The sequence below is a fragment of the Bos indicus x Bos taurus genome, chromosome 7, assembly GCF_003369695.1.
Source record: "Bos indicus x Bos taurus breed Angus x Brahman F1 hybrid chromosome 7, Bos_hybrid_MaternalHap_v2.0, whole genome shotgun sequence".
Classification (NCBI taxonomy): domain Eukaryota; kingdom Metazoa; phylum Chordata; class Mammalia; order Artiodactyla; family Bovidae; genus Bos; species Bos indicus x Bos taurus.
The window spans coordinates 69,709,154-69,734,039 of record NC_040082.1 but is presented as its reverse complement, the minus strand read 5'-3'; the positions used below and the strand labels follow the sequence as shown (position 1 = coordinate 69,734,039).

At 36.5% G+C, this 24,886-nt stretch overlaps 1 protein-coding gene across 1 annotated transcript in view; it reads left to right on the top strand.

Moving 5' to 3' along the window:
- Positions 1-24,886, top strand: part of GCSAML (germinal center associated signaling and motility like) — a 53,356-nt gene that overhangs the window by 16,428 nt on the left and 12,042 nt on the right. The window contains exons 2-3 of the mRNA XM_027546754.1: positions 10,046-10,105; positions 13,554-13,603. Coding sequence (XP_027402555.1) covers positions 10,046-10,105; positions 13,554-13,603 — 110 coding nt within the window. The remainder of the gene's footprint in view (positions 1-10,045; positions 10,106-13,553; positions 13,604-24,886) is intronic.

Here is a 24,886-nt window from a genome sequence, read left to right as displayed (position 1 = left end):
GCTTGTGAATAAGAGAGATTGTTAACAGTAATAGGAAATGATTAGGAAAGGTTTTTCTCCTTGTCTTTTTTTTTCTCTATTATGTGAATTGGAAACACTGTCAGTTGCATGACCCATGTCCATTCCTCAAGACTCCTTACTAATACAATTTTGATTTTATTTATTTTAGCAATATAATCAGCTTTATTATCCCTTGTAGGTAGGCATATCATTAGATGTTCAATGAGATGACCTGGAGCTTCCTATGAAATCTTTTTCTTTTCTAATAAATATGTTCAGCATAAATGGCATCTACTTTCCCTTTTATAGTTACTTTGAACATGGACATGATGTCTGAGGTTGTGATAATAACAAGACAAGCATGATAGTGACACCAAAAATGTAGGCATGGCAAAAGTAACAAGCGTGTCTGCCAGATAACACCCCTGAATGTCTCAACCCAATATCTGTAAATGTATCTGTCTCTAATTATTTTCAGAAAAATGGACAAATAATGGACAAACAAAAATCTATTTGCTTAAACTTATAATTTTTCTGTTAGCAAATTAATACAAGCTAAGTGAAAAATATAGTACAAGTCAATAATGGCATTGAAGTTCAAATAGTTGATAATACAGTTCTTTTTTTAAACTTTTAATTTTAATTTGAAGTTGATTAGCAATATCGTATTAGTTGTAGGTGTACAGCAAGGTGATTCAATTATACATATTCATGTAACTATTCTTTTTCAAAGGATTTTCCCATGTCAGCTCAGTTCAGGTCAGTTGCTCAGGCGTGACTGACTCTTTGCAACCCCATGAACTGCAGCATGCCAGACCTCCCTGTCCATCACCAACTCCTGGAGTCCACCCAAACCCATGTCCATTGAGTCTGTGATGCCATCCAATCGTCTCACCCTCTGTCATCCCCTTCTCCTCCTGCCCTCAATCTTTCCCAGCATCAGAGTCTTTTCCAATGAGTCAGCTCTTCGCATCAGGCGGCCAAAGTATTGGACTTTCAGCTTTAGCATTAATCCTTCCATTGAACACCCAGGACTGATTTCCTTTAGGATGGACTGGTTGGATCTCCTTGCAGTCCAAGGGACTCTCAAGAGTCTTCTCCAACACCACATTTCAAAAGCATCACTTCTTCGGTGCTCAGCTTTCTTTATAGACCAACTCTCACATCCATACATGACCATTGGAAAAACCATAGCCTTGACTAGACAGACCTTTGTTGACAAAGTGATGTCTCTGCTTTTTATATGCTGTCTAGGTTGGTCATAACTTTCCTTCCAAGGAGTAAAGGTCTTTTAATTTCATGGCTGAAATCACCATCTACAGTGATTTTAGAGCCCAGAAAATTAAAGTCAGCCAGTGTTTCCATTGTTTCCCCATCTATTTGCCATGAAGTGATGGGACCAGATGCCATGATCTTCGTTTTCTGAGTGTTGAGTTTTAAGCCAACTTTTTGACTCTCCTCTTTCCCATGTAGGTTTTTACATAACATTGGGTAGAGTTCCCTTTGCTATACAGTAGGTCCTTGTTGGTTAGCTATTTAAAATACAGCAATGTGTACATGTCAGTCCCAAATTCTTAATCAGTCCCTCCCCTAGACCCTTTCCTTCTGCTAACCATAAGTTTGCTCTGTAGGTCTGGGAATCTGTTTTTGTTTTCTAAGAACATTTGTATCATTTTATTTAGATTCTCTATATAAACAATATCATACAATATTTGTCTTCACTCAGGATAACAATCTGTATGTCCATCTATGTTGCTGCAAATGACATTATTTTTAGTGGCTGAGTAATATTTCATTGAATATATGTACTGCATCTTCTTTATCCATTCATTTGTCGAGGTACATTTAGGTTGCTTCCATGTCTTTTATTTGTATTGATAACCTACCCAGTCTGGGATAACACCTAGTTGATTGTCATGTGCTTTTTCTGATTTTTTAAACTTTATTATTTTTATTTAAGTATATTTGACTTCTAATACTTTATTAATTTCAAGTGTACAGCATACTGATTCAGTATTTTTACAGATTATACTCTATCTAAAGTTGTTACAGGAAAATGGCTATAATTCCAGTGCTATACAGTATCTTCTTGTTGGTTATCTATTTATAATAGTAGTTTTTCTCTCTTAATCCCATATCTCTAATATGCCCTTCCTTCTTTTTCTCTCCCTTTTGGGAAGCACTAGTTTGTTTTCTATATCTGTGAGTATCTTTTGCATATATTCATTTGCATTATATTTTAGATTCCATATATAAGTGATATAAACATTATTTCTTTGTCTGACTTACTTTGTTGTTGTTGTTCAGTTGCTCAGTCATGTCTGACTCTCTGCAACCCCATGGACCGCTTGCGGCTTTGGGACCCCATGGACCCCCTGCAGCACACCAGGCTTCCCTGTCCTTCATCATCTCCTGGAGTGTGCTCAAACTCATGTCCATTGAGTTGATGGTGCCATCTAACCATTTAATCCTCTGTCATCCCCTTCTCCTGCCTTCAATCTTTCTCAGCATTAGGGTCTTTTCCAATAAGTCGGCTCTTCCCATCAGGTGGCCAAAGTATTGGAGCTTCAGTTTCATCATCAGCATCAGTCCTTCCAATGAATAGTCAGGGTTGTTTTCCTTGATTTGATCTCCGTGCTGTCCAGGGGACTCTCAAGAGTCTCCTCCAGCACAGTTCAAAGGCATCAATTCTTTGGCGACCAGTCTTTTTTATCGTCCAGCTTTCACATCTGTACATGACTACTGGAAAAACCATAGCTTTGATTACACAGACCTTTGTAGGCAAAGTAATGTCTCTGCTTTTTAATATGCTGTCTAGGTTTCTCATTGCTTTTCTTCCAAGGAGCAAGCATCTTTTAATTTCATGGCTGCAGTCACCAACCACAGTGATTTTAGAGCCCAAGAAAATAAAGTCTGTCGCTGTTTCCATTGTTTCTGTAGATCCATCTATGTAGCAGCAAATTCAGTCTTTTTTAAAGACTGAACAATATTAATATTGTGTATTATGCACACACATCTCATGTCTTCTATATCCATTTATTTGTTGATGAATACTTAGGTTGTTTCCATATCTTGGCTATTGTAAATAGTGATATTGTATGTACACAGCATACAGCATCTTGTGTCTTTTGCATACAAGTTCTTGTGTCTTTTGCACACATGTTCTTGTTTTCTCCAGATGTAATACCAAGGAGTGGAACTTCTGGATCACATGTAGTTCTATTTTTAGTTTTTTGAGGAATCTCTATACTGTTTTTCATAGTGATTGTACCAATTTGCATTTCTACCAACCGTGTACAAGGGTCCACTCTTCTCCCCATCCTTTCCAACTTTTGTTATTTGCAGTTTTTTTGATAATGGTCATTTGACAGGTGTAAGATGATACCTCAATGCTGTTTTGATTTATGTTTATTTAATAATGTATGATGTTGAGCATCTTTTCATTTGTCTGTTAGCCATCTGTATGTCTTTGAAGAAATGTCTGTTCAGGCCCATTTTTTTGGTTGGGTTGTTTGTTTTTATGATAGTGAATTATATGAAGTATTTATATATTTTGGATATATGAGCCTTTAGTTGAGCTCATCTTTTGCAAATATTTTATCCCATTCTTTAGGTTGTATTTCCATTTTATAAATGATTTCCTTTGTTGTGCAAAATGTTTAAGTTTAATCAGATCAAATTTGTTTATTTTTGCTTTTATTTATTTTGGCAAAAAATGTTGCTGTAACATGTCAAAGAGTGTTTGCCTATATATTTTTTTAGAAATTTATGGTTACAAATCTTACAATTAGGTCTTTAAATCATTTTGAGTTTATTTTTGTGTACAATGTGAGAAATTTTTCTAATATCATTGTTTTATATGTAACTGTCCTTTTTTATAAGGAAAATTTGTTGAAGAGACTGTTTTATCCACTGGTATATTCTTGCCAAGGATTAGCTGGCTATAGATATATGAATTTATTTCTAGATTCTCTTTTCTGTTTGACCTATGTGTCTGTTTTTTTGTGCCAGGACCAACCTGTTTTGATTACTGTATGTAAGTAGTATACTCTGAAGTCTGGGAGAGTGATACTTCCTGCTTTGTTCTTTTTTCTCAAGAAAGCTTTAGAAATTCTGGGTCTTTTGTGGTTCCATATAAATTTTAGGATTATTTGTTTTAGTTGTGTGAAAAAAGTCATGGGTATTTTGATAGAGATTGCATTAAATCTGTAGATTGCTTTGATTAGAATGCTCATTTTAACAATATTAATTATTCTAATACAAAATCACAGTATAGATTTCAATTTCTTTGTATCATCTTCAATTTCTTTCATCAATGTATAATTTTCTTAGTATACATCTTTCACCATCTTGGTTAAATTTATTCCCAGATATTTTAATTCTTTTTGATGCAATTTTAAACAAGATAGTTTTTTAAAAACTTTCTCTTTTGAGAATAGGTATTAGTGTACAGAAACACAAAAGATTTCTGAATATTAATCTTATATCTTGCAATTGTGAGGAATTTGTTTATTTTAATAGACTTTTTGGTGACATTAGGGTTTTCTATATAAAGTATTGCAAATAGGAACAGTTTTACTTCTTCTCATCTAATATAGATGTATTTTATTTCTTTTTCTTACCTAATTGCTTTGGTTAGAATTTCCAACACTATGTTAAATAGAAGTGGCAAGAATGAGCATTCTTGCCTTGTTCCTAAATTTAGAGAAATGGCTTTCATCTTTTCACCATTGAGTATGATGCTAGCTGTGGATTTCTCATAAATGTCCTTTTTTATGCTCACTTATATTCCATCAGGGATCTTAGTTTTCTGAATGCCAAGCTTTAAGCCAACTTTTTCACTGTCCTCTTTCACTTTCATCAAGAAGCTCTTTAGTTCTTCTTCACTTTCTGCCATAAGGGTGGTGTCATCTGCATATCTGAAGTTATTGATATTTCTCCTGGCAATCTTGATTCCAGCTTGTGTTTCATCCAGCCTGGCATTTTGCATGATGTACTCTGGATATACATTAAATAAGCAGGGTGACAAAATACAGCCTTGATGTACTCCTTTCCCAATTTGGAACCAGTCTCTTGTTCCATGTCTAATTCTAACTGCTGCTTCCTGACCTGCATACAGGGTTCTCAGGAGGCCTGTCAGGTGGTCTGGTATTCCCATCTCTTTCAGAATTTTCCAGTTTGTTGTGATCCACATAGTCAAAGGCTTTGCCATAGTCAATATAGCAGAAATATATGATTTTCTGGAATTCTGACAGTCTACAGTTCTTGAGGTTGCAAAGAGTTGGACACATCTGAGCATGTACATACACTCATCAAAAATACTGTCCAGCACCTAGGATATTCTACTCAATTAGAATAGAAGGTGAGATAAAATTATCTCAGACAAGCAAATCTAAAAGTTTTCATCAGTAACAAACCTACGCTAAATGAAATTTTGAAGAGTCTTCTTGAGGTGGAAAGAAGAACTTATGGAAAATAAAAAATCTCAAATTGGATGGAGAAATATTGTACAAATTATTGAGTTTTGGTGTTTATTTAGATTTCTTTTGTGAAGCTACGATGTATTAAGAAGTTAAAGTCATACATTTGGGACATTTTTAAAAAGAAAGAAAAAAGCACAGAAAATACAGAAAAATCAGCACTTGTCTCAGGACTTTGGCCAGCATACATTTTAAGCTTAATACATGGTTTTTAAATGATAGAAAATTGACAATTTATTAATTCATTCAACAAATCTTTGTATGTCATCAATGCCTGATGGTATCTGAATTCTGTTTGATTAAAACAAAATCTTTTACTTTATGTATGACAATTCACAAATGCCTATTTATGTACAGTAATTCTAATGACATGGAATCCCAACTAAGTGCCTTCTAAATTAGGAACTTTATGACCCTGTTTTTTAAATTTTAAATACAAACAGCCCTTAGAAGGGTAAATTAGAGAATCATTGAAAACCTCAAGGAGAATCTTCATTGATCAGATTGGAAAAATAAAATCATGAGAAACTGAATTCTAGAGAAACAGAAAAAGAACAGAAGATAGGGGACACCAAAATTTTTTCCTGATTCACAATCTATACTATTAAGTAATTATAACTTCCAAATTTCAATGACATTCTCCCAAAAGCCACTAATTAAAATAAATAAATTTAAATTTAATTTCCCAACTTGACAGTTTTTGAATATTATCCAGAAATCTCTACATCAGAATCAAAAGAAAAGGTTCCTTTCCTCTGCAAATCTGATTTACTTTGTATTTAACAAGTTCTACTCTTTGCTTAGTAGTCCTGTATGTCAATATCTAACAATGTTTCTTGAACTTTAAACACTAATACTGAAGAAATGACTTCTCTCAATAACGTCAGCAACAAGTATAAGGGTCATAGTCTGAGGTATTTTACATGAACCCTTATATAGAAACAAGAGAATACACTATTTTTGAGGATTTGATACTAGTGGGAAAAGACCATTCCAAGAAATGATATGTTTGTACAATGCACATAGTGAAAAATTTGATTAACTGAATCACAGGCTTTGGTCTATGATGAATTATTCTGTAACCATTATATAATCATGCAAGTCACTGGTTTCTCTCATTGTAGCTTCATCATTCAGTGTTTGCTTGATTCTCATAATAATGATTTTAATGAGAATAAACATAAGAATAATATGCACAACATACACTTCTCTGAATGTAGGTGAGGATTACGTTGCTCTACATGTACATGAATGGCAAAACAGAAGGCTTTAGAGAATCTTACTCTGGCTCAGAAGGCCAGGATCAGTAGTCCTAGTACTCCACATAGACACATATAGCATGCTTATGCTACCTGGACTCACTGGAGAGGCTGCACCTTTCTATTGTAAGGTGCTTTCAACCTTCTTGGCACGTCCTATCTTTTCTGGAGAACTCAGGAAATTTGCATGCCAGATCATGATCAGTCCAAGCCCTGGAACTTTCCTGATAATAAAAAATTAAACTGAGAGAATCAAGGATCAGATTATAGAATTTTGTTCCATCATAAGTCTGGCTTCTGGTCAATTTCCAAATTACATTCTGTATCTATGACTGTCAATTTCAAAGGAAAAGAAGTTTAACAAAAAGGAAAAGCAGGCTTCTTTTTAATAGTAAGAGAAGTGTACTCACTCTTTAGTCCACCATCACTGTGATAAAAACCAGGTATCACGAAAAAGAAAATTACAGACCTATATCACTGAGAAACACAGATGCAAATGCTCAAGAAAATACTAGTAAACAGAATCCAACAACACATTAAAAAGATTATATACCATGATCAAGTGGGATTTATTCCAGGGATGCAAGGGTTTTTCAGTATATACAAATCAATGAATGTAATACACCATGTTAATACATTAAAGAATAAAAACTATATGAACATCTCATAGGTGCAATAAAAGCTTTTGACAAAATTTGACACCCATTTGTGATTAAAAAAAAATACCCAGAAAATGGGCATAGAGGGAACCTATCTCAACATAACAAAGGCTATATAATGCAAACCCACAGCAAACATCATTCTCACTAGTGAAAAACCTGAAAGCATTTCCTCTAAGATCAGGAACAAGATAAGGATGTCTACTCTTACCACTGTTATTCAATATAATTTTGGAAGAGCTAGCCATGGCAATATGAAAAGAAAAACAAATAAAAGGAATCCATGTTGGAAAAGAAGAAGTAAAACTGTTACTGTTTGCAGATGACATGATACCCAACATAAAAAAAATCCTAAAGATGCCACCAGAAAACTACTAGAGCTAACTGATGAATTTGGTAGCTACAAGATACAAAATTAATGCACAGACATCTCTTGAATTTCTATACATTAACAATGAAAGATCAGAAAGAGAAATTAAGGAAGCAATGTCATTTATCATTGCAACAAAAAAGAGTGAAATACTTAGGAATAAACTCACCTAAGGAGGTGAAAGCTGGAGTAAGAAATGGCAAGCCACTTCAGTATTCTTAACTGGAAAATTTCATGGACAGCGGAGCCTGGTGGGCTACAGTCCATGGGGTTGCAAAGAGTTGAATAGGACTAATTAACTGAGCACAAGGAGGCAAAAGACCTGTATTTATAAATCAATAAGACAACATGATGATGAAAGAAATCGAAGATGACCCTAACAAATGGAAAAATATATCACATTCTTGGGCTGAAAGAATCAATATTGTGAAAAATGATTGTGCTACATAAAGCAACCTACAGATTCAATGTAATCCCTATCAAATTACCAACATTTTTTAGAGAATTAGGACAAAAAATTTTGCAGTGTATATGGAAAGGTGAAAGACCCCAAATGTCCAAAGTAATCTTGAGAAAGAAAAATGGAGCTAGAGGAATAAAGCTCCCTGACTTCAGCTGTGGTTCAGTCGCTCAGTCATTCCCACTCTTTGCAACCCCATGGACTGCAGCACGCCAGACTTCCCTGTCCTTCACTGTCTCCTGGGGTTTGCTTAAGCTACTACACTACAAAGCTGCAGTAATTAAAACAGTAAAATACTTGCACAAAACAGAAATACAGATCAATGGAACAGGATAGAAAGTCCAGAGGTAAACCCATCACCTATGGGTACCAAATCTATGACAAAGGAAGCAAGAATATACAGTGGACAAAAGACAGTCTCGTCAACAAGTGGTGCCTGGAAACCTTGACCGCTACATGTAAAAGAATGAAATTAGAACCTTATACCACACACAAAAATAAACTCAAAATAGACTAAAAACTGAAACGTAAGACCAGACGCTATGCAATTCTTAGAGGAAAACATAGGGAGAACACTCTTTGACATAAATCACAACAAGATCATTTCTGACCATCTCCTAGAGTAATGAAAATAAAAACAAAAATAAACAAGTGAGACCTAATTAAACTTAAAAGCCTTTGCACAGCAAAGAAAACCATAAATAGGTGAAAAGACAATCCTGAGAACAGGGGAAAAGAAAATGCTTGCAAAAGAAGCAACTGACAAGGGATTAATCTCCAAAATATACAAACAGCTCAATAACAACAACAACAACAACAACAAACCCCAATTGGTGGAAGACCTAAATAGACATTTCTCCAAGAAAGACATACAGATGACCAAGAGCCATATGAAAAATTGCTCAATATCACTAATTATTAGAGAAATGTATTTTAAAAATACAATGAGGTATCACCTCACACCAATCAGAATGGCCATTTCAAAAAATCTACACACAACAAATGCTGGAGAGAGTGTGGAGAAAAGGGAACCTTCTTGCGCTATTGATGGGAAGGTAAACGGATATATGGAAAACATGGAAAACAGTACAGAGTTTCCTTAAAAAACTAAAAATAGAACTATTATATAACCCAGCAATCTCACTCCTGGGCATATACTCTGAAAAACCATAGTTCAAAAGGCACATGCCCCTCAGTGTTCATTATAGTACTATTTACTATACCCAGGATATGGAAGCAACCTAAATCCAGATGAGTGGATAAAGAATATGTCATACATATATACAATGAAACATTTTTCAGTCATAAAAAAAAAACAAAGTTGGGTCATTTATACAGCTGTGAATGGACATAGGGTCTATCAGACACAGTGAATTGGTCAGAGAAAAACACATACCATGCATTAACATGTATGTGTGGAATCTAGAAAAATGGTATAGACGAACCTTTTTGTAGGGCAGGAATACAGATGCAGATGTAGAGAATGGACCTGTGAATACGGGGTGGGGTGGGATGAGACTAACATACAAATACCATCATGTGTAAAAGAGATAGTGAGAACCTGCTGTATAGTAGAGGGTGCTCAGCTCAATGCTCTATGATGACCTAGATAGATGGGATACAGGCTGGGGGAAGATCCAAGAAGGAGGATATATATATATATATACAGCTGATTCAATTCACTGTGCAACAAAAATTAACACAAGTTGTAAGGCAACTATACCCCATTTTTTGAAAAATGTTAAGGAAAGCTAAAAAAGGAGACAGAAAGATTTGGAAAGAGATAACAATCTCTTTTTTTCTTGTGTGTTTTTTAGTTGCTTGAAAGACAATCAAAAGGAGCCTGGGAAGGTAAGCCCAGACGTGAAAAGAAAACGGTAAGAACATAGCATTTCAGAGTATTTTTTCCACTGATTTACTTCCAGAATCTCTACTGGAATCTCTAAGCTGTACCGTGACAGCTAATTCCTATCTTAGACCTCTTACAACCACAAGGATAAAATTCTTTGGCAATTGCCTCTAAGACTTGGTAGAATGTTAGATGGAGACTCTAAACATGAAAACTGGCTCATTAGTACACATATTTTGTTTCTTAATAGTTATATAATGCAAATGCATGAATGAAGAGCTGATATAAAGGATATTTGTTTCTGGTTGGTTATTTGGAATGACCACACTTCCAACTTATTCCACATACTTAGAATAATTTGGGGAAATATAAATCTAATCATGCCTTTCCCTTAAAACCCATCAATGTTTTTCTATTACACCCAGAATAAAATCCAAACTTCACCACGGACTAAAATTCAATATAGATTGACTCCTGTGTATGTCTCCAATATCATTCCTCACCCTGCATGCTCACCCGTTTTCTCCCAGGAAGTCATATCCTTCATGCCACTAATCTTCTTCACCTCAGGGCCCTGGCGCATGCTGCTTTGCTAGTGCACATGGGTTTCATTTTCCTTGTTTGTGATAGAAAATATCTCTTCTGGAGATGCTGGCTCTTACGATTTCTATGAGCTCCTTGACTAGACTATGTAAGAATGCTGTTTCCATACCACGTTGATTTTCTACACTGCCCCTCTCTTTATATTTTGTTATTGTTCAGTTGCTCAGTTGTGTCCGACTCCTTGTGACCCCAGGGTAGCATGCCAGGCTTCCCTGTCCTTCACTATCCCTGGAGTTTGCTCAAACTCAAGTCCATTGAGTCGATGATGCCATCCAACCTCTGTCGCCCCCATCTCCTCCTGCCCTCCATCTTTCCCAGCATCAGGGTCTTTTCCAATGAGTTGGCTCTTTGCATCAAGTGACCAAAGTATTGGAGCTTCAGCTTCAGTGTCAGTCCTTCCAATGAAAATGCAAAATTTACTTCCTTTGGGCTTGACTGGTTTGATATCCTTGCAGTCCAAGGGACTCTCAAGAGTCTTCTCCAGCACCACTATTTGAAAGCATCGATTCATATTTTTCTAATGCCTTTCTTTTAACTTGTAACTTTATATTGTTAGTTTGGCTTTTTACATTCCATCTTCCTCTATAGACCAAGTGCATGTGAAGGCTCTAACCTTTGCTTGAACTTGTTAGTGCCTATCAGTTGCCCAACCCTGACAAGACACTCATGGAAAAAAAAAAGGCAGTGAAAAAGCAGTCTATATCTGGACACTCTTATCTTGCCACTGCTTAGATTAACAGAAACGCCATGACTTGTTTGTCAGTCATGAGCTTTTCATATCTTTGCACTCAACCCCTTTCCTAATCATTTCATCTCAAGGTCTGTTTTTCTGTCTCTGAGATGACCCTTTCTAGTCTTACAAAGTGTGAAGGTATGGGGGATGGAGAGGAAGACCTTGATGTTTGTTGGTGACAGGAAATAATTTTTGAGGAATCAGTCATTTCCTAAGTTTCAGCTATGCTTTCTCTGCACAAAGGAAAATGTAGAAATAATGGAGTGGCTATGCCTTCACTGTGACTCTTTGCAACTCCTCTTTACATTTTGTAGCTGGAGAAGAGGTAGAAAATATCTTGTGATGTTTCTGAACTAATGTTCTGATTGCATTCTATATCTGTAAAGTTTTCTCATGGATATTCCAGGATTCATTATTCTTGAAGTTCAGAAGCTGTTACACATCAATGTTCCCTATGATTTGTGTTTTTTTCACCCATAAAATCAATTTTAAGATTCAAGTCTTTATTTCAGGAGTTATTTTTTAAAAATGTCTTTGGATATTTTTGTTTTAATTGTTTGGTTCTCATGTCTTGAAATAGCAATTATGTGATATTAAGATTTCTTTTTTGTCATAATTATCATTATATTTCTAACCACTCTACCTCTTTATTTTCTACCATTTACTTTTTAGTCTCAAGTATTTTTTTTTATGGTACTGCTTGTTTTTTTGTTTTTTTTTTTTACTTTGCCATGCTTTTACTAGTATTTTACTTTCCCTAAAAGCTTTGAGCTTTGCCATTTCTTTCAATTTCCCCCCCTTGATTTATGCTAACCCACTTTCCTGCTCCATGTATTATATATATATATATATATAATTCAGTCCATGTGTGCAACTTTGTGCTTAGGACCTTGCTGTGCAAGCAGGTCATTTGTGAGATAAAGTAGTGTGTGTGTTGTCCATTGGTTTAGCAAGAGTGCTTCTCTGGAGGCTCAGACGGTAAAGGATCTGCCTAGAACACAGGAGACACGGGTTTGATCCCTGGGTTGGGAATATCCCCTGGAGAAGAGAATAGCTCCCCACTCTAGTATTCTTGCCCAGAGAATTCCATGGACAGAGGAACCTGGTGGGCTATAGTCCACAGGGTCACAAAGTGTCGAACATGATTGAGCATCTAACACTTTTACTTTTTGGGAGAGGAGAGATAATCTAAGACTCAGGCTTTGATTTTAGTATGTTGTCTCAGATTGCCTCCTCACCAAATATTTTCTTCCCTCTGCTCTGAGCACATCTCTGTTTTGTATGCATTACCCTCTTTGAGTTGGGAATATCATTATAGGTTGTATCCTTTGTCACTTCCATTTTGTCCTTCAAGTTTAAGAGTCTGGGAAAAGGAAACAAAAGTTGTGTTGGCAACTTCACCCCCTCTTTGTCTCTTCTTTGTTACGTGGTGTGGAATTGTGTGGCTGTAGAGATAATCTCTATTTCTTTCATCACTAGCCCATGCTTTTAATGTCTGTCACTGCAAGTTTGTAATTATAATTTCTAGAACTTATTATTTATCTTTAAAGATAAAGCGGAGAAATAAATTGAATTTTAATATTATCCTTTGGGTCATTCCTAGTTTCACTATATTGCACATATGCTTTTCCTATATATGATAATATACAATACATGTGGTCTAAACAATTTAGTAATTCCTAAGTACGATAAATTCATAAAATACTTTGTTGGCATTTGTGGAATTTGTTCTCTACTTTTCTTTCTTTTCTTAGATTTGTGTAGTTTTCCTTTTTTCACCCTTATTGAAGTATAATTAAAAAATAAAATTTTAAGACAAAGTTTTAAGATAATTAGAGAGTACTTGATGATTTATGTATATGTTTTGAAAGGATTGCCCCACTGATGTAATTAAAACATCCATCATCTCACATATTTATCTTTTAAAGATGTGAGAGCCTATTTCAATTATACAATACAGCATTAACTATATTTCATGGTTTTTCTGAAAGGAGAGTAAGCAAGTATTTAATTTTATTTAACCTTTGAACTATAAATTTAGCAATGAGCTTAAGTTAAGGGCAATGAAATGTTTCTTTCAAGTGCAACTTTGGCTTCAGAGAATTGGAGTGTCTCATGTTATTATCTTTTTCCTTTGTAGGCAGGAAGTGACTACACTTGAGATAGAAAATCAAGGTCAAGATAAGAAAAGTAAGTCATTGCTTCATAATATTTTCATACTAGGGATGTCGTAAACATACAAATTAGCTGATGTTCTGATACTATGGTCCAGTTGGAGGAAATTCTGCTTGGAGTCCCTATAGGGATGTGATGGTCCTTTACTTGTTTTTGTCTCACAAAACTGATCTCATTATTCTTTATATTACAGTAGTATTTGAACATGATTTATTTCTGGCAGCATTTTATAGATTTCTAGGGGAAGGAATTAACCAAACTATGCCAATTTTAATTTATATATTGAAGTTTTAAAATAGGTTCATATTATCTGGTGTTGAGTGTTTTTTTTTTTTTTTTTTAAAGCATTTACTCCATTTGATATAGTATCTAGGTGTTGCCGCTTAGTCGCTTGGTTGTATTGACTCTTTGTGACCCCAAGGACTATAGCCCACTAGGCTCCTCTGTCCATGGGATTTCCCAGGCAAGAATATTACAGTGGGTTGCCATTTCCTTCTCCGGCGGATCCGTCCAACCCAGGGATTGACACTGCATCTCCTGCATTTGCAGGCACATTCTTTACCACTGTAGTAATCATGCAATTACTCAAAATGAACAATTATGAAGAAAACTCACGTTTTCTTATCACTATTGCTTCAACTGTCCTCTCATCTTACAGTCAAACTTCTTGAAAGAATTGTATGGCCTCATTATTTGGGACTTTGCATTTCCCAGTCTAAGCTCAGAGTAGTTTACTTCTGGTACTACTGTTCCATTAAGCATGTTCAATGGACTATGAAACAACACGTTTTACCAGACTGCATCACAGCCATAATTAGAATAACATGCTTAAAGAGCATCATAGTGCACTGCACATATAGTTGTTATATGAAAATTATTTTTATTTTATATATGTATATGGTTATACTGAACCAGGACATAAAATATACTTTTAAGTATGGATCACATTAAAAAAAAAGTTGAATGTCTCTGTTCAGATGTAACTACAGACTCTAAAGGACAACATTCAAACTTAATCTCCATCACTGTATTTCTAGCACTTGAAAATGTTTCTCAGCATCTCCCTCCTGAAATTCTTCCTTCCTTCATTTATTTGACACCACACTCTACTCTTTGGATCCTCAATTGTTGACCATTGCTCTATTGTCTGATGCTATCCTGTTTCAATACATCTGGAATGCTGGTGTTTGACCCAGATTTGGAAACTTTCTACTCTTTTGAGGAGCTTCTGTATGACGGATTTTATTTTATTTTTTCTAATCTTTGGTAGAATTTTCTAGGGAAAAGTATCTGAGGAAAATGTTTATTGTAAGCAATTTTTTCACTTCTAGACGCAAATGCTTTTGTAGTTATAGATTATTCACATTTTCTGTTTCATCTTGCCAGTTTTGCAAGTTAAATTTCTCATCAAACTTATCCTTTTTAATTAAAATTCTGAGGTCCTAAACTTAAAATTTTAAGTATTTAATGTTTACGGGATCTATAGTGATGCCCTCTTGCTATTCCTTTGAGCCCAACTCCAACGCAAATCCTGAGATTCACCAAATATTGTGCTACTTTTATTTACAGGAAGAGTAGATGCAAATTGATTGAGGTGGCTGCTGCTGCTGCTGCTAAGTCACTTCAGTTGTGTCTGACTCTGTGCGACTCCATAGAAGGCTCCCCCTTCCCTGGGATTCTTCAGGCAAGAACACTAGAGTGGGTTGCCATTTCCTTCTTCAATGCACGAAAGTGAAAAGTGAAAGTGAAGTCGCTCAGTTGTGTCTGACTCTTAGCAACCCCATGGACTGCAGCCTACCAGGCTCCTCCATCCATGGGATTTTCCAGGTGAAAGAGTACTGGAGTGGGGTGCCATTGCCTTCTCTGGATTGAGGTGGGGCTATCCTGAAATAATTCAGGCTACTACCCCCCACCCTCGACCCCCAAAACTTCACCAAGGTGAAGGTTCCTTCATTTTCCTATGGCAAACTATATATCTAAAGTATTCTAGGGTACTTGTCCCTTTGTGTTCACCAGGATCTATCAGCCTTATGTCCTCTATATAGTAGATTATTTTTATGTCCTGCAGATATATGAAATGATCAATGTTCCTGCAAAGCAGATATTGACAGAGAGACAGAAATTGATAAAGCCCTGAAATACACCAATGAAGTAGCACTGGTGTCTCTTCATGAAAGCAAATGTATCTAAATATATGCCAATGCACTGCTTTAGTGAATTAACAGACCTCGTCTGCAACAGTAAATGCAACTGAAGTTATCTAATTAAGTTTGTGAAAATGTCCAAGACCCAGCCACATTTACTGAGGCCAAAAAGGGAAATTAAGTGAAAAAGTTATCAAAATTACCACCTCTGCATCTTTTTTTAAAAATTTAAATTTATTTATTTTAATTAGAGTCTAATTACTTTACAATATTGTATTGGTTCTGCATCTTTTTGATATTAAAGTCAATAATTACTTTATTGCTTTTTTTAGTTAGTTTACATTCCATTTGGACCAGAGCCATTTGGGGAGAATCTATACAATGCTACTGCAAATTGGTCAACATATCTGCTTTCACCCTTGTTTTAAAGTCATGGTAATATTCATTGGATATATTTATGGACCCCTTCAACACACTATGACATAGACATAGGAAAAAATTCCCTTCTCTTATTAGTGGGCTAAGGTAAAATAAGATTTTTTTAGGGAGGTTTCCTTGGTCCTTTAATCAGCTCTTGAACCACAAATTTAAAGTATCATATTCTCTGTTTATGTGCTCCAAAAACAATCAGATAATCAGTTAGTCTTTATAGTTCTCATTCTTTCCCTAAAGGTCTGTTAGAGCAGTCATTTAGGCTAGGCTTTTCCACCCAAGTGACCCTTTTAATAAGTCTTTTGCCATTTGTACTGTGGACTACTTGTGTCTCATTTTTTAAAAAAATACTGATGGCATCTGCTCTGCCTCTAAACCTAATCAGCTGATGTAACTAAGCCCAGATTCTCATACCTTTGAGATTCTTCCTTTGGAAGTTTTTTACTTCAACCATTCCTGGTTTCAATAATTACATATCAGTCATAATTATTGGGTTGAACTGCAGGAAAGATGTGGCAGTCTATTAATGGTGTATGAATCATAACAGAGCCAGAAGACTTACCAAAATACAAACAGCAAGACAAATTTGCAATTTAGAAAGCACTGTGATGGTTACCATGTGTTATCTCATGGACATAGGGAAAGGAAGGTTATCTTTGCCATTTTCTGAGATGTTGGGGCAAGGATGAGAAGGTTATAGCACTAAATTCATTTAAATATTCTTATATTCCTAAATCTTTAGATATTTTCCTTTTTTGGCTTTATAACAAGGAATATATGGGTAGTAGGTAGAATAAGGGGCTTCCCAGGTGGTTTAGCAGTAAAGAATTTTCCTGCCAATACAAGAGATGTGGGTTCAGTTCCTGAGTTGGGAAGATCCCCTGGAGGAGGAAATGACAACCCTTTCCAGTATTGGAAAATACTTGGAAAATCCCATGGACAGAGGAGCCTGGTGGACTACAGCTCATGGGGTCACAACGAGTTGGACAGGACTGAGCTACTGAGCACGCAAACAGGTATTAACAGAATAAAGGCCCCCAAAGATATCCAAGTTTGACTATATTTTTAAATGTCAAAAGGGACTTTGCATATGTGATTCAAGGTTTCTAGGTGGGGAGATGAACAAATGCTCTTAAAATGTAGAAGAGAGAAGCAGAAGTGATGCAGCACAGTGTCAGAGTGATGCAGCATAAGAAAAACTCAAACAGCTATTGCTTGTTTGTAGCAGTGGAGGGGGACAATGATCCAAGGAATGAGTGTAGCCTCCAGAAGCTGGAAAAGGCAAAGAAATTGAGTCTTCTTTAGAATCTCCAGAAAGGAATGCAGCTATGTCAACATCTTGATTTTGGCCCAGTGAGACTCAGAATTCTAGTATCTAAAACTGTAAGATATTAGTAATAAACTTGCATTGTTTTAAGCCATCAGGTTTGTGATAATTTGTTACAGCAGTTTTTGTTCAGTCACTCAGTCATGTCTGACTCTGCGACTCCATGGATGGCAGCAGGCCAGGCTTCCCTGTCCTTAACTCCCAGAGTTTGCTCAAGCTCATGTCCATTAAGTTGATGATGCCATCCAACCATCTCATCCTCCTTTCCCCCCTTCTCCTCCTGCCCTCAATCTTTCCCAGCATCAGGGTCTTTCCAATGAGCCAGCTCTTTGCATCTGTTTTGCAGAAAGTTTTCACTTTCATCTCAGGTTCACAGGATTTGTTAACAAAATAAGCCACTTGTTATATACAAATAAATAATACAGATATTAGAGAATTACCTAGCTTACTTTCAATATACTAACATTAAAAGAAAGGAGAAATAGAAAGAGCAAAAGATACATCACCATATTGGATTTTGACCAACATTCAGACTCAATCAGCTCTGGGAAGTCCCATGTCACAGGACATCTAGAGTTCCAATTGGGAAAGGGTCTCAGGCAGCATGTCCACTCCATGGGTGAGACTTCAAAGACTGCAATTTGGGTCTCCCATTTATAATCCCAGGACAGATGCAAACTGATATCATCATCAATCTGTGACCAAATTGCAAGCCTCAGTTCAGACAGTCACTCAGTCATGTCTGACTCTGAGACCCCACGAATCACAAAATGCCAGGCCTCCCTGTCCATTACAAACTCCTGGAGTTTACTCAAACTCATGTCCATCGAGTTGGTGATGCCATCCAGCCATCTCATCCTCTGTCATCCCCTTCTCCTCCTGTCCCCAGTCCCTCCCAGCATGAGGGTCTTTTCCAATGAATCAACTCTTTGCATGAGGTAGCCAAAGTATTGGACTTTCAGCTTTAGCATCAGTCCTTCCAAAGAACACCCAGGACTGATCTCTTTCAGAATGGACTAGTTGGATCTGCTTGCAGTCCAAGGGACTCTCAAGAGTCTTCTCCAACACGACAGTTCAAAAGCATCAATTCTTCGGTGCTCCGCTTTCTTCACAGTCCAACTCTCACACCCATACATGACCACTGGAAAAACCATAGCCTTGACTAGACGGACCTTTGTTGGCAAAGTAATGTCTCTGCTTTTGAATATGGTATCTAGGTTGGGCATAACTTTCCTTCCAAGGAGTAAGTGTCTTTTAATTTCATGGCTGCAGTCACCATCTGCAGTGATTTTGGAGCCCCCAAAAATAAAGTCTGACACTGTTTCCCCATCTATTTGCCATGAAGTGATGGGACTGGATGCCATGATCTTCATTTTCTGAATGTTGAGCTTTAAGCCAACTTTTTCACTCTCCTCTTTCACTTTCATCAAGAGGCTTTTTAGTTCCTCTTCACTTTTTGCCATAAGGGTGGTGTCATCTGCATATCTGAGGTTATTGATATTTCTCCCAGCAATCTTGATTCCAGTTTGTGCTTCTTCCAGCCCAGCATTTCTCATGATATACTCTGCATATAAGTTAAATAAGCAGGGTGACAATATACAGCCTTGACGTACTCCTTTTCCTATTTGGAACCAGTCTGTTGTTCCATGTCCAGTTCTAACTGTTGCTTCCTGACCTGCATACAGGTTTCTCAAGAGGCAGATCAGGTGGTCTGGTATTCCCATCTCTTTCAGAATTTTCCACAGTTTATTGTGATCTACACAGTCAAAGGCTTTGGCATAGTCAATAAAGCAGAAATAGATATTTTTCTGGAACTCTCTTGGTTTTTCCATGATCCAGCGGATGTTGGCAATTTGATCTCTGGTTCCTCTGCCTTTTCTAAAACCAGCTTGAACATCTGGAAGTTCATGGTTCATGTATTGCTGAAGCCTGGCTTGGAGAATTTTGAGCATTACTTTACTAGCGTGTGAGATGAGTGCAATTGTGCGGTCGTTTGAGCATTCTTTGGCATTGCCTTTCTTTGGGATTGGAATGAAAACTGACCTTTTCCAGTCCTGTGGCCACTGCTGAGTTTTCCAAATTTGCTGGCATATTGAGTGCAGCACTTTCACAGCATCATCTTTCAGGATTTGAAATAGCTCAACTGGAGTTCCATCACCTCCACTAGCTTTGTTCATAGTGATGCTTTCTAAGGCCCACTTGACTTCACATTCTAGGATGTCTGGCTCTAGGTGAGTGATCACAGCATCGTGATTATCTGGGTCATGAAGATCTATTTTGTACAGTTCTTCTGTGTATCTTGCCACTTCTTCTTAATATCTATTGCGAGCCTAGTTTCATGCTAATTCTGTTTGTTTTGTCTTGTAAAACTTGGAATGTTGTTAAGCCTGGGGCTTGGTTGGCCAGGTCCCCTTCAGGGGCTCAACAATTTCAAGACTCTTCCCCCATTTTATGTAAGGTACTGAAAGTCTTGCACTCACAGCATGCAGTCACTCCCAGTCACTCCCAGTCAGGGCAGTTTCCAGGCAGGTTAGAAGCAAAGTCAGACGCCTGCTCTGCTTTGTCTCTGAAGCCTAAGTAAGACTGTGTGTGTATATGAGTGTGTGTGTGTGTGTGTGTGTGTGTGTGTGTGTGCGCGCGTGCTCTTGCTTAATCTCTCAGTCGTGTCTGACTGTTGCAACGCCATAAACTGTAACCTGCCAGGCTCCTTTGTCCATGGGATTCTCCAGGCAAGAAAACTGGAGTGGGTTGCCATTTCCTTCTCCAGGGGATCTTCCTGACCCAGGAATGGAATCCAGTTCTCCTGCACTGGAGGCAGACTACTGACTGAGCTACAAGGGAAGTTTAATTTCCCTAACAGCATCAGGTAGCCAAAGTATTGAAGCTTCAGTATCAGTCCTTCCAATGAGTATTCAGGGTCTATTTTCTTTGGGATTGACTGGTTTGATCTCCTTGCTGTCCAAGGGACTCTCTAAATCTTCATAAGCACCGCAGTTCAAAAGCATCAATTCTTTGGCACTCAGCCTTCAGTATGGTCCGGCTCTCACAACCGTAGCACTACTGGAAAAACCATATCTTTGACTATACAGACTTTTGTCAGCAAAGTGATGTCTCTATTTTTTAGTACTCTATGTTTGTTATAGCTTTTCTTCCAGGGTGTAAGTGTCTTTTAATTCCATGGCAGCAGTAATAGGAGACAATTACAACCTGAAGCAGTAATGCCTTTTTATACAGGCCTTTACTGAGATTAATTCCTAGGCAGCCACTCTAGTTAATAATTAGATGTGCCTCTCAACTCTGTGAATTGCAGTATTGAGTCCAGACTTTCTGGTAAGTGCATCAGTATCTAGACATTCATTCTGTTCCATATCATATGTGTGCTTTCTTTCATAATCTAGGACTCACAGAATCAATTCAATAACAACAGAGTGTTGCTGAATTCACACTTTTGTTTGTTTTATTTGGGCAGGTTGTGAATACATATTAAGAGCATAAATAAAAAGGAAAATATCCTCTTTCTTTTTAAAAAATTTATTTATTTTAATTGGAGGCTAATTACTTTGCAATATTGTAGTGGTTTTTCCCATACATTGACATGATTCAGCCATGGGTTTATTTGTGTTCTCCATCCTGAACCCTCTCTTAACTCCCTCCCCATCCCATCCCTCAGGATCATCCCAGTGCACCAGCCCTGAGCACCCTGTCTCATGTATAGAACCTGGACTGGCGATCTGTTTCATATATGATAATATACATGTTTCAATGCTATTCTCTCAAATCATCCCACCCTCGCCTTCTCCCACAGAGTCCATAAGACTGTTCTATACATTTGTGTCTCTTTTGCTGTCTCACATATAGGGTCATCGTTACCATCTTTCTAAATTCCATATATATGCATTAATATACTGTATTGGTGTTTTTCTTTCTGACTTACTTCACTCTGTATAATAGGCTCCAGTTTCATCCACCTCATTAGAACTGATTCAAATGCATTCTTTTTAATGGCTGAGTAATATTCCATTGTGTATATGTACCACATCTTTTTTATCCATTCATCTGCCGATGGACATCTAGGTTGCTTCATGTCCTGGCTATTATAAACAGTGCTGCAATGAACATTGGGGTACACGTGTCTCTTTCACTTCTGGTTTCCTTGGTGTGTATGTCCCACAGTGGGATTAGTGGGTCATAAGGCAGTTCTATTTCCAGTTTTTTAAGGAATCTCCACACTGTTCTCCATAGTGGCTCTACCAGTTTGCATTCCCACCAACAGTGTAAGAGGGTTTCCTTAATTTCTCCACATGCTGTCCAGCATTTATTTGTAGACTTTTTGATAGCAGCCATTCTGACTGGCGTGAGATGGTACCTCATTGTGGTTTTGATTTGCATTTCTCTGATAATGAGTGATGTTGAACATCTTTTCATATGTTTGTTAGCCATCTTTATGTCTTCTTTGGAGAAATATCTGTTTAGTTCTTCAGTCCATTTTTTGATTGGGTTGTTAATTTTTCTGGAATTGAGCTACAGGAATTGCCTATATATTTTTGAGATTAATTCTTTGTCAGTTGCTTTGTTTGCTATGATTTTCTTTCATTCTGAAGGCTGTTTTATCACCTTGCTTATAGTTTCCTTCATTGTGCAAAAGCTTTTAAGTTTAATTAGGTCCCACTTGTTTATTTTTGCCTTTTTTCCATTACTCTGGGAGGTGGGTATAGAGGATCCTACTGTGATTTATGTCAGAGTGTTTTGCCCAAATTTTCCACTAGAAGTTTTATAATTTCTGGTCTTATGTTTAGATCTTTAATCCATTTTGAGTTTATTTTTGTGTATGGTGTTAGAAAGTGTTCTAGTTTCATTCCTTTACAAGTGGTTGACCAGTTTTCCCAACACCACTTGTTAAAGAGATAGTCTTTCTCCATTATATATTCTTGCCTCCTTTGTCAAAGATAAGGTCTCCATAGGTGTGTGGATTTATCTCTGGACTTTCTATTTTGTCCCATTGATCTATGTTTCTGTCTTTGTGCCAGTACCATACTGTCTTGATGACTGTAGCTTTGTAGTGTAGCCTGAAGTCAGGCAGGTTGATTCCTCCAGTTCCATTCTTCTTTCTCAAGATTGCTTTGGCTATTAGAGGTTTTTTGTATTTCCATACAAATTGTGAAATTATTTGTTCTAGTTCTCTGTAAGATACCGTTGGTAGCTTGATAGCGATTGTGTTTAATCTATAGATTACTTTTGATAGTATACTCATTTTCACTATATTGATTCTTCCAATCCATGAACATGGTATATTTCTCCATCTATTTGTGTCATCTTTGATTTCTTTCATCAGTGTTTATAGTTTTTTTTTTCTTTTCTTTTATTTTTAAACTTTACATAATTGTATTAGTTTTGCCAAATATCAAAATGAATCCGGTCTTTTGTTTCTTTACGTAGATTTATTCCTAAGTATTTTATTTTTTTGTTGTTGCAATGGTGAATGGAATTGTTTCCTTAATTTCTCTTTTTGTTTTCTCATTGTTAGTGTATAGGAATGCAAGGGATTTCTGTGTGTTGATTTTATATACTGCAGCTTTCCTATATTCATTGATTAGCTCTAGTAATTTTCTAGTAATCTTTAGGGTTTTCTATGTAGAGGATCATGTCATCTGCAAACAGTGAGAGTTTTACTTCTTCTTTTCCAATCTGGATTCCTTTTATTTCTTTTTCTTCTCTGATTGCTGTGGCTAAAACTTCCAAAACTATGTTGAATAGTAGTGGTGAGAGTGGGCACCCTTGTCTTCTTCCTGACTTTAGGGGAAACATTTTCAATTTTTCACCATTGAGGATGCTGTTTGCTGTGGGTTTATCATATATAGCTTTTATTATGTTGAGCTATGTTCCTTCTATGCCTGCTTTCTGGAGGGTTTTTATCATAAATGGGTATTGAGTTTTGTCAAAGGCTTTCTCTGCATCTATTGAGATAATCATATGGTTTTTACCTTTCAATTTGCTAATGTGGTGTATTACATTGATTGATTTGCAGGTATTAAAGAATCCTTGCATCCCTGGGATAAAGCCCACTTGGTCATGATGGATGATCTTTTTAATATGTTGTTGGATTCTGTTTGCTAGGATTTTGTTAAGGAGTTTTGCATCTATGTTCATCAGTGATATTGGCCTGTGGTTTTCTTTTTTTGTGGCATCTTTGTCTGGTTTTGGTATTAGGGTGATGGTGGCCTCATAGAATGAGTTTGGACGTTTATCTTCCTCTGCAATTTTCTGGAAGAGTTTGAGCAGGATAGGTGTTAGCTCTTCTCTAAATTTTTGTAGAATTCAGCTGTGAAGCCATCTGGTCCTGGGCTTTTGTTTGCTGGAAGATTTCTAACTACAGTTTTGATTTCCATGCTTGTGATGGGTCTGTTAAGATTTTCTATTTATTCCTGGTTCAGTTTTGGAAAGTTATACTTTTCTAGGAATTTGTCCATTTCTTCTGAGTTGTCCATTTTATTGGCATATACTTGCTGATAGTAGTCTCTTATGATCCTTTGTATTTCTGTGTTGTCTGTTGTGATCTCTCATTTTCATTTCTAATTTTGTTGATTTGGTTCTTGTCCCTTTGTTTCTTGATGAGTCTCGCTAATGGTTTGTCTATTTTATTTATCTTCTCAAAGAACCAGCTTTTAGCTTTGTTGATTTTTGCTATGGTCTCTTTTGTTTCTTTTGCATTTATTTCTGCCCTAATTTTAAAGATTTCTTTCCTTTTACTAACCCTGGGGTTGTTCATTTCTTCCTTTTCTAGTTGATTTAGGTGTAGAGTTAGGTTATTTATTTGACTTTTTTCTTGTTTCTTGAGGTAAGCCTGTATTGCTATGAACCTTCCCCTTAGCACTGTTTTACAGTGTCCCATAGGTTTTGGGTTGTCGTGTTTTCATTTTTATTTATTTCTATGCATATTTTGATTTCTTTTTTTATTTATTCTGTGATTTGTTGGTTATTCAGAAGCATGTTGTTTAGCCTCCATACGATGGAATTTTTAATAGTTTTTTTCTTGTAGTTGACATCTAATTTTACTGCATTGTGGTCAGAAAAGATGCTTGGAATGATTTCAATTTTTTTGAATTTACCAAGGCTAGATTTATGGCCCAGGATGTGATCTATCCTGGAGAAGGTTCCATGTGCACTTGAGAAAAAGGTGAAATTCATTGTTTTGGGGTGAAATGTCTTATAGATATCAATTAGGTCTAATTGGTCCATTGTATCATTTAAAGTTTGTGTTACCTTGCTAATTTTCTGTTTAGTTGATCTATCCATAGGTGTGAGTGCGGTATTAAAGTCTCCCACTATTATTGTATTATTGTTAATTTCCCCTTTCACACATGTTAGCATTTGCCTTACATATTGTGGTGCTCCTAT